General features: G+C 42.5%; 1 protein-coding gene across 1 annotated transcript; it reads left to right on the top strand.

Moving 5' to 3' along the window:
* Window positions 1-3186: 3186 nt before the first annotated feature.
* LOC308283151 (toll-like receptor 13) lies at window positions 3187-8187 on the top strand (the record flags this gene model as incomplete). Its single annotated transcript, XM_080723532.1, has 6 exons — window positions 3187-3246; window positions 3484-3641; window positions 4479-4681; window positions 6204-6321; window positions 7169-7301; window positions 8152-8187. The coding sequence occupies 6 exons, from the start codon at window positions 3187-3189 to the stop codon at window positions 8185-8187; spliced, it is 708 nt and encodes a 235-aa protein (XP_080579658.1).
* Between the last annotated feature and the right edge of the window lie 3100 nt (window positions 8188-11287).

The following is an 11287-nucleotide window of genomic DNA, read 5'->3' as shown; positions in this document are numbered from 1 at the left end:
TTCGCCTTATCGGTACGTCGCCAAAACGGGATTTCCCCGCCGTCAGAACACTGAACACACAATACAATAATACAGTCCACAAGCAGTGGGCACAGGTTAGCACAGCGGCCACCAGTCCAGAACACAATACAGTATAAATGTCATTACCTTGAGAATTGAATATCCGTCCTCCTCCACCACTATCCACATGATCATCACAGGCAACCAAAACAACAACTATAATCCAAGGTTTCCTTGTCCATGGTATGGCGGCATCCTTATTAATGCCAAATATGATTCCATCTTCATTTCTAGGACATCCTAGCAAGCCAGATCGCCTTCCATCGCCTTTTTGACCATTTTCTGTATTTCTTTTATTTTATTTTTTTTATTTTTTTTTTGGCAAAAAAAAACAGTGAATTCTAACACATCACAGCCTTTTACATGAGATTGCGTAAGATCTGACGTCAATTACGTAACCCGGAAATGGAGAAATGCTTCAGGATTAGCATGGCCTTGTTTAGCCATTGAAGCTAACCAAAACTAAACCATATCTCTGCTTCAGTTTGTCGGATTTTGATCCGGAAAAAAAGTGTATATGCGGTCCCAGCAGCCCAGTCGATAGGTTGATTGCAAGATCGGGCGCCCACGCTCCCATTTTGTTCCACGCTGTTTTTGTAGCTCGGGCTCCATGAAAATCAATGGAGCAGGCGGATCGCTGCATTCTCATGTAGGCTAGAGCAAAGACTGTTCAGAGATTTCATGGCCTTATCGATGGCACTCTCTAGTGGTCTATTAAAACCAGTGCAGGCTGTAATTGTACAGTGAACAAGTCAGTAAATGAATAAATACCAATATTTCTGGCATTATAAGCGCACAAGCATTTTTTTTTTCTTTTTTTACCCTTTTTCACCCAGTGCCAATTGCCTATGTAATCCTGGGCTCTGCTCTCCCTCTGCCGCGCCTGGGGAGACAACGGACTGACCTCATGCTTCCTTCAATGCATGAGTAGTCCAAGTTGTTTCTTTTCACCTGACAGGGGGGATTTCCCCGGGATGGACATAGTGCGTGGAAGGAACACGTTATTCCAACCAGTTCCTTTCCCCTCCATCAAGCGCCCCGGCTGGCCAGAGGGTGGCATTATTGAGACCAGGATTACGGCATGTTTTTGTGAGGGTATCAACCCTAGGAGACACAGGGAGAACATGCAAACTCCACACAGAAAGGCCCTATCGCCGACCCCACCTAGGGTGTGGGCGCTGATGACGCGGAGGGAGAAACACGCCCCCAGCACCCACAGCGTCCCCCGGGCGGGAATCGAACCCAGGACCTTCTAGCTGTGAGGCGAAGCGCTAACCACTGCGCCACCGTGCCCCCCGCACAAGCCAACTTAGAAATGCACAAGCATTTCTTAGTTGGCCGTAAATGAGTGGTTAACTCTTTGAAATGGCAGAACCAAAGTTATAAATATTGTCTTCTATTGAAGACCCCCCCGGTATTTTCGCCCGTGGATAAGAATGAAACACTAACGTGATGACTGTCAGTGAAATGAAAGAGGCTGAATGGAGAAGTTCTCTATGACCTTTTGAGAGTTCATCTGTGTACAGCTTCATTTGAAAGTTTATATTTGAAGTAAACAGATGACAATAGTGGCGTTTCCATAAAGCCTCTTAATGCTTCATTAAGGGTTATCCGTATAAATCTTTTTATGGAAACACTTCAAAATTCGAATAAACTTTCATTATCCGCAAAAACTTTTATCCGCTTGGAGGAGGTGGATTTTGAGGCTTCATCGAATGAACTAAATGCACATTTGTGAATGAAAACGGATTTGCGAATAAATGATGACGTCCATATCGTCCTCCAAGTTAACACTTTGACACGGACCGTGTGTAAATTCCTCACGTTTTCACAACGTGCCAGGCTGCCAGCTGTACCGCCTGTTGTGCAAAGACAACCCCCGACAGAACCCGTCGCTGTGTTCAGCTGGATCGTGCTGAGTCGGCTCATGCGACCGTCGCTAATTGGAATGACACCCGCAAATGGAAACCGGTTAAATTTGCTTTGTCTTAATGCGCATTTCTGATAATTCGCTTCCTATTTTCGAATACGTTTATGGAAACATGACTATTGACATCTGTCCACACATGAAGCTATAGTCCTGTAAAGGGAACATGAGACATGTGGAATATAGACGTAGAATCTATGTACAGGTAGTTACAGATCAAACAAAAGCTTACATGTGTACTGTAACTGTTTAACTGTTGTATCCTCTTTAGATCATCAATGCTGAACATTGTTGTCGCCAACCAGTGTCCACAGCAGAATTACTCCACCAAAAAAAAGTACCTGACGGTTGACCCTGAAGACAGCCATGATGCTACAGACAGGAAGCTACCATTGTTTCCCCTTCTTATTTCTGTTGTTCTCGCTTCATCTTAATCCCATACTGGCTTACTTCCTGAAAAACTGCACTGTTCTTTACTCTGACAATGTCTCTGCTGGTGTTTCAGTGGAATGTCGTGATCGGCATCTCTTTAGCGTGCCAGACGACATTCCCAGAGACGTTATATCACTAACACTAGAGTACAATAAGATCCAAAAGATAAACAGGACTGATTTTTACCAGCTGTCAAATCTCAAAGAATTGGATCTGAGTCATAATTTAATAACTCATGTAGATGACGGGGCTTTTGTTCCTTTGGTGCAACTTAAAGTGCTCAATATGGACAATAACAAACTAACAACAATGACAGACAACATGTTTCAGGGACTGTCTAACCTCTTGATACTGAGCTTGGATCATACTGACTTTCCATCCATCAACCCTGCTGCCTTCCAGTCACTCACCAGCTTACAGGAACTGAGTCTGGAGTGCTGGATGAATGCTCGGTATGAGCGCTGCATACAACAAATGACAGATATCATCACCATCTTAAAACTGCCAAGCTTACATGTGCTGAACATCACACTTCTGTTAGACTCTTTTCAGTCAAAAGATCTGCCATTAAACATGACCTCTAAGCTCAGGGAGTTGAGAGTGAGTTCATGGTCAATGGATATGTTTTGCATCTCAACAGCTGTATTTCCACATCTTAACACAATCGATCTGCACTATACTACTGGGGTCTATATGGGTTGTCGTTGTGCATACCAGACAAGTATTTTCTGAGGAATATAACTACTTTGTCTTTGCGGGGTGATTTCATGCCTTATCACACCCCAAAGGCTCTACAGAGCTTTGATTCACTGGAGCACCTAGAGCTGGTATGGTCTGATTCTGACGAAGAGCTATGCAGAGATCTAACTAATGTCTGTAAAATACCCACACTAAGGACACTAAAAATGCAGTCACCTACCTTCCGCTTTGACGAAATACCTTGTACTCAGTTTACCAACCTGGATCTATCTGATAATGGCCTGACTGATGATCGCCTGACTGACCTTCATAACGGTCTAAATCAAATGTATCAACTGAGTCACCTGAACCTCTCCCACAACCAGCTTTCCAAAGTGCCAGACGAGGTTAAGTATCTCTCCATGCTTCAAATCCTCGACCTGAGTAACAATCGTATTCATGATTTAAGCTGCTCAGACTTCTTAAATTTAACCAGGCTCACACACCTTTATCTAGATTACAACGACATACATGAACTCAAACAGTGTTCTTTTCAACATCTTAAAGAGTTAAAGGTTCTAACTCTGAATGAAAATGTCATTGAGACACTCAGCAAAGGGGAATTCATGAGCCTGAGATCACTCAAGCATTTAGAATTCAGATACGCGGCTCCCTATTATCTATGGAACAGCAACTATTTGGAAGGACTCGATGAACTTGAAACACTTAGTCTACATTTTAATAATTACCCCTCACAAATGACATATTCACCTCCCCATGAGTTACAATGGCAAAACTATAATACCACCTTACTGCAGAACCTGAAGAACTTAACCGTACAATTTGGTCCAGTATACTCTGCTCCATTTCATATCGTATGGGACATGCTCTCAGATATGAAACATTTGGACCACATGTATGTTTTCCATAGTGTAAAACCATACAGAGACTCATTTAAACATGTACCACAGCTGAAGACTCTTTCCTTAATAAACTGTAATCTAACATCCCTGGATTTCCTGGCACAAGCCTATCTGCCTAGACTCTCCTGGCTGGACCTGAGCCACAATGAGTTGACAGTGATCAATGTCGTTGTGTTCAGTTTTCTCCCTGCTCTCAGGTATATTAACATGAATGACAACCCTTTTAATTGTTGTGATTGTTCTAATGCTTACTTTCAGCAGTGGATGCAGAACAAGCAAACACTCCTAGTTTACGCTCACAGCTACACTTGTGCCTCTCCTCTGGCTAAAAATGGAACCAGGTTTCTGGACATTGACTATCATTACTGTTTGGTGGACGATAGCGAATTCATCTTCTTCATTTCCTCCACTTGTGTGATTGTCTTGACTCTGCTCACATCCTTCACCTATCTCTTGAGGTTGCATCTTCTCTATACCTATTACCTCTTCCTGGCCTTTCTTTATGATGCCAAGGGAAGAAAGAGGGGGTCTCCTCAGCGCTACGATGCCTTTATCTCCTACAACGTTCACGATGAGCTCTGGGTTTGCAGAGAAATGCTTCCAGTGCTGGAGGGAGAGCAGGGCTGGAGACTCTGTCTGCACCACCGAGACTTCCTACCAGGTACAAACCTCTTTTGTCTCTAGTAATACTAGTACAGATATGGGCTGTCTTCCTCCATATATGGGCATTCACATATGAAGTCCTCTTAGATAAGGGCTTAATATTGATGACATCAGGGATCTCCATAAATGGGCATAAAAGAGGTTATGTTAGAGTGGTTCCCATGACATCACAACATACAATCCCTTTCATGCCCATACATGGAGATCCCTGTCTGAACCAGCCACACAGGTATGGGCTGTCTTCCTCCATATATGGGCATTCCCATTTGAAGTCCTGATGTCACGTGTGATGTCACAGTGATGTGTCAGGCGTTATAATTTACAGTAGGAGGGGCTGTCACGCGCTCCTCATGCACCAATTATGGGTTTTATGCGGTTTTTATCGTGTTTTATTCGGGTTTCGGCAGTCTATTTTTTAGCTAGATGTAACACAATCGGGAACGGCACACTACACTTTCCCTTTGCCTCTCCACATGCACCAGCCAGCAAGATATAGTCTATAGTAGATGGATTTCTTGGTACCAACAGACAGACAACACGTGCCAGTTTCATAATATAATCATTCAGTTCCCAAAGCTTTTCAGTTAATCTACTTAGTTACTGTACACCACTGTCTACTACAGCATGATGGTTCCCAAACTTTTTAGCCCGTGAACCAAGAGAAATTAAACGTTAGGGGACCCAAACTAGTAGTAGTGAAAATAGCAGATCTACAAGCTCACAACGAGTCGATTCGCACTGCGTTGTGAACTTCTAGATTGGCTATTTTCAAGACCCATACAATGTGTCCGCGATGTGGCCCACGCATCAGTCCCGACCCCAGTGTTTGGAAACAGTGGCTCTGGTTCACCATAGCCACTAGCCCACAACAGTGTACATTAGCCAGCAGCATAGCATTCATCATTACTTTAAGTCTATATAGCCACGAGCAGAGGACAATGTTTAATGCCTTTATAGCCTAGGTTGTGTTGTCTTGGTGTTCTGCTTATACTCCTTTATGCCCGTGTTGTTAATTTCACCACGACTCCATGACGCACCATTCGTACGGGGAGACAGACGGCAGTTAAAAGGGGTGTCCTTTGAAAGCCATTTCCTCTCTAAACAGTGCCCAGAAGCACATTTCAAAACAAGAGTCTTTCTTTTTTTTTGTCTATACAATCGATCATTCAACACATGTTTATTTTGAAATTGTACTGGAAATAAAAGTAGCCAAATAGCCCCTACTTCATGCCACTGATGTCAGAGCCTCTACTTGCCGAGGGGCAATATATGGCGGTGGGGGGTGTGGTGGGACCTGGGGGAGAGGCTGCGGCCGCACCCCCAGCACCCCTACTTCCCTCGATATTGGAGATATGGACAAGCGGTGACCTACGGTCGCAATAAATATGTCTGTAGGAACCTCTCTGTCTGAAAAAAAAAGAACAAATAAAATTTTGTCTTTAGTATTATTATTACAGTATGTGATACTATTATCTATTTGTCTCGCAAGAATAATAGTTTTGAATGAATAATGTTTGCAGGTAAACCCATCTTAGAGAACATTGCAGATGCCATCTATGGCAGCAGAAAGACCATCTGTGTGATCAGCCATCATTACCTGGAGAGTGAATGGTGCTCTAGAGAGTTCCAGATGGCCAGGTGGGGGCGCCATTTCTCTAATGTTTCACTGTAAATTCCATGAAGATTATGAGGGCCACATTTACACACATGAAAGGGCCAGCATAATTTGTGTATTATTCAGAACTGACTTAAATTATTGTTTTATTTTTGTAATTTGTATGGCATGGGCAGGAAATAGATACCCTTTCACACATGTATGTGGCAGTGTCACACTATAAACTTTATTTGATGTAAATAAAGCATTAATTAATAAATTACTAGAGTATTAATTAAGCATTATTACACAACAGGTTGTTCCAACAAAGCAATCTAATTGGATGAAACAATTATGTGACCCTGATGATAACCAGCATTATGTGATGCTCTCGTAAATCAACTAAATCACCTGCGCTGGTAGCAAAACAAGCTGCCGGGCTCCCAGCACTATGCTATTGGCTATGCTAGCAGTTCAGGGACATACAGTAGTATAGCTAAATTTGGCATTAAGAAATTACACATTTCTATTGAATATCTTAATTACAATTGCATGACAATTACATTACATGAAGTTGACATGTTTTCTTTTTAAGGACAACGGTTGTATAATCGCAATATTGCGCTCGCTCGAGGGTGTGCAATACATCAATATCATCACTTCTGCACTGCCAACGGAACTTGCGCTTTTGGCTTGTTCCTGAGGAAACGCAGGCGTGATTATATTCACGATGTTGCACACCCCTCGTGTAATATTGCTTAAATATAGCATTAATAAAAAAAAACATTCTGTATTTTTTGTCTTTAAATGTAAGTAGTATTTTGTCTCACAGTAAATACGTGTAAATGAAACCAGACTGAGTGTAAGTGTCCTGTGGTCTCCTGTGTGCAGCTACCGTCTGTTTGATGAACAGAAGGACGTATTGATCCTGGTGTTTCTGGAGGACATTCCAGCCCACCAGTTGTCTCCCCACTATCACATGAGGAGGCTGATGAAGAGTCACACCTACCTGAGCTGGTCCCAGGCTGGACAGCACCCTGGACTGTTCTGGCAGAACCTACGCAGAGCTCTGGACACACCTCACACTGACCTGGACTTGAATCAATAATCTGCTATTTGATGTCTTTATGTTACAGTGAATGAGAATATAAGGGGAATCTGGTGGAGAATGTTAATTGATTTTTTAAGGAAGAAATCGTCCTGTCGGGGATGGGGGAGCGTTTGTTTTGTTGTTTGCAGTTAACATAAACAGACAGTGCTAGCTGTTGCCTGCTTGTACCTTTTATGCAATACAATTTTTTAAAGCACCTCTTACGACTCACCTCTTTAAGTAATCGTTTTTTTCTTTGTGTAACGCCGTTTTAATTGGAAATTATGTTTAGTATTCACTTGATGTTTTACCTTTTATTGGAATTCACAAGTTTGTTTGTATTTTGTTTATTTAGCAGAGATCATGTACAATTTATGTACATAATGTATGTACAATACATTTGTCTTTCTTCATCAGCTTTGATATGCATGCATGATAAATAATGTATCTTAATTGATGTATTATTTTTATTTAATGCATGAATGATTTGCATTATACTCATTTACATAATTATACTAATAAAGTTGCTCATTTACAATTATATAACATTTGTAGATATTTCTTATTGTAATTATTGTCTTTGTAGAGATGGATTGACCCTTGTATTTGTATTGACAAATTATTATACATATTTTACAAGCATTTGAGTATGCTGTGTGACAGTCAGAAGATTTCAATTGATTTGTTCATATTATGATTTATTGATAAAATACACAATTGATGGAAATTGAATCATTGGTTTCATTGATTATAGTTATGTTTTAATTCCCACTGTGTTATTCAGATTGCATCTTCCTCAGATGGCAAGACTGAAGTGTAACTATTCATGGGTTTGTAGTCCTACACCGGCCATGTTGAGGACCAACACAGGTGTTCTGATTGAAAAAAACAAAAACAAAAAAACATTTGATTAGCCAAAAATATAAAAATATTATGGTTAAAAAAAGAACTAAAAATAACTAAGTTCGTTCATTTTGGGGAACCATGAACTTAGTTCAAAATGTAGAATTATGAACTAGGAAATGAACTAGTTCATTTTAGAAGTGTTGAACTTGAACTAGTTCATTTTTAAAGTGAACTTTCCCAACACTGCATTCATGGAGATCCCTGATGTCATCAATATTAAGCCCATATCTAACAGGACTTCATATGAAAATGACCATATATGGAGGCCACATCAGCCACATACCACACTAACAGAATCCATATATGGCCAAGACAGCCCATATCTGAGTGGCTGGTTTTACAGACAGGGATCTCCATGTATGGGCATAAAAGGGATTGTATGTATGATGTCAGATGTCATAGACGTCATAGGACTTTCACATAACGAATAATTGAGTAAGCATGTTTGGCTTCTCACAGAATATCTCCATATACAGTACATGGATCTCCATATGGGTAACCCTCTCCATATATGGGTAACTGGTCCTATATACATCACTGGCCAGATGGCCAAGACATGGCGCGACCTCGCCCTGGTTGTATGTCGCCCAGAGGCGTCTTACTAGTAGTGATGTGTAAAACAGAAAATCATTTGGTGGGAAAGCAGATCATAATGAGGGGGTGGAATACACTGGGGGACCACCTGTGCTGGAGTGGCTAACTGAACTGGGAAAGGTGGCAGCATATGAGCGTTTATCTTATATGGGATGCAAAACAATTTCAATTGAAGTGGGGGAAATATTTAACTTATATAGGGGGACCCCCTATATAAGTTACCCGAACTGGCCGCAAGTTGATGATGTCATAAAACCATGTGAGGTCTATCCCTATAGAATGTATGCCATGCATGTGCAAGAGAAGGAGAAACACACACACACACACACACACACACACACACACACACACACACACACACACACACACACACACACACACACACACACACACACACACACACACACACACTTGAATATTAATTTTATGCTCATATTAACCATAATAGGAAGCATTACGTTCGTTTTTATTTTCACATACATTCTATCTAGGTCGTCCTCAGACGAGCCCTCCATCGTTGTTTCCAGTCATCTCGGTTCTCCATACATCTGGCCAGCTCATTGGTGTTCTGTGTCCCTACGTCTTCCTTGAGTACGTCCACGTATGTTTTTGTGGGACGTCCTTGCGACCGGTGCCCATGTGTTGGCTCCCACAGTACCAATTTGCTGGCTGGAAGCTCCTGGTGTCTTTGGCAGTGTCCTGCTAGTCTCATTCTTCTGGTGGCAATTTTCTCGCTTACCTTTGGTATTCCCTCATACAGGCTCCTGTTGGTAACATGTGCACTCCTGTTGATGTTGAGTACTGCACGCAACATTCTAGTGTAGCACCCGTCTAGAGACTTCTGCAGGGTTGGCTTCAGGGTCCAGCATTCACTGCCATAGAGGAGAACAGACTCCACCGTTGCAAAGAAGAAGCTAAGTTTGATTTGGCGGGGGAGGTTAGAGTTCCATACACTGTTCATGCCGTTCAGGGCCCTCCACGCGAGTGCCTTCCTTACTTTAAGGTCTTTCTCAGTTGAGTCGACCCATGCGCCCAGGTACTTGAAGTCCTTGACTTCCTTCAACACAGCTCCTTCTGTTGTTGTCAGAGGTGAGTGATCAGGTAGGTTATAGGTGATAACCTCAGTTTTCTTAGCATTTAGCCTGAGACCAACTTTGGCACACTCTATCTCCACCCTGTTCAGGAGTTCTTGTGCTTGTTCCATGCTGTCGGAGAGCAGGCTGATGTCGTCCGCATAGTCCAGGTCTGTCAGAACTACTGCGGGATGCCGCCTTGACCTCCTTGGTGTTAGCGTGAAGCCAAGCTCTTGTTCTCGTCCCCCTATGGCTTTCCTGAGCGCGTAATCTAGAACTATGATGAAGAGGTAGGGGGCTAGGGTGTCTCCTTGCATTACACCAGCTCGGATGTCAAACACCTCACTGCTGCCATCCGGGGTCACCACTTTGGCCCTTGTTTTTGCGTACATGGTCTCGATAGCCCGGAGAATGTTGGGAGGGACATTGTAGGCCTCAAGGATCTTCACCATCTTGCTTCTGTGGATAGAATCAAAAGCTTTTTTGAAGTCAATGAAGCACAGTACAGCTGCTAGGTTGTCCTTTTTCACCTGCTCTATTAATCTCCTTAATGCCAGGATCTGTGCTACGGTTGTTCTCTCCTCTCGAAAACCATTTTGGTTCTCTCTCAGGTGAGGGTCGATGGCATGCCGTATCCTGTTCAGTATCATTCGGTTGAAGACCTTAGCAGTGATACATGTCAGGCTGATGCCTCTGTAGTTGTCTGGCTTTGAGAGGTCTCCAGCTTTAGGCACCGGGATGATGTTAGACAGAGACCATATTTCAGGTTGCTTGTTGTGCTGTAGAGCATTGTTGCAAAAGTCTAGGATGAGGTTGTCTAGGTCGCAGTTCTTCAAGACCTCTGGGGGTATGCCATCAGGCCCAGCACTTTTTCCCTCTCTCAGGGTGGATTTTGCCCTGGCGAGCTCGCTGGTTGTGAAGGGTCCGTCGTCGATGTTCAGGCCCTGGAGGACTGTCGGTATATTTTCCTCCTCTCCCTCTTCCACTGATGTTCCCAGGAGCCTCTGGAAGTGGTCGAACCATGTTGCCACCCTCTCCTCTGGGCTGTGTCCTTCCATTCCATAGGGATAGATCACACAGTTTTATGACATCATCAACTTGCGACAGGCATTTCCCCTATTGAGTGAAAGATTAGCTATTTCTAGAAGAAATACAATATTTAAGGTGTTTTTAATTTTACAGTGTAGTTATAGAGACATACATTATAATGTATTAAGGCATATTTGTTGTATTAGCCAGGGATCCCTCTAATGTATATGCTTTGTTCAGTTTATGTTTGTTGTTTGCAGTTTTAGGTTTGGTCTTGTTTATGTATTAGTATGCGATATGTATATGAGTTTTTTGTTC

The sequence above is a fragment of the Nannobrachium achirus genome (genome assembly GCF_963921795.1).
Source record: "Nannobrachium achirus genome assembly, chromosome: 4".
In the NCBI taxonomy this organism is placed as follows: domain Eukaryota; kingdom Metazoa; phylum Chordata; class Actinopteri; order Myctophiformes; family Myctophidae; genus Nannobrachium; species Nannobrachium achirus.
Note: the sequence above shows the minus strand (reverse complement) of the source record. Positions and strands in the feature narration are given on the sequence as shown.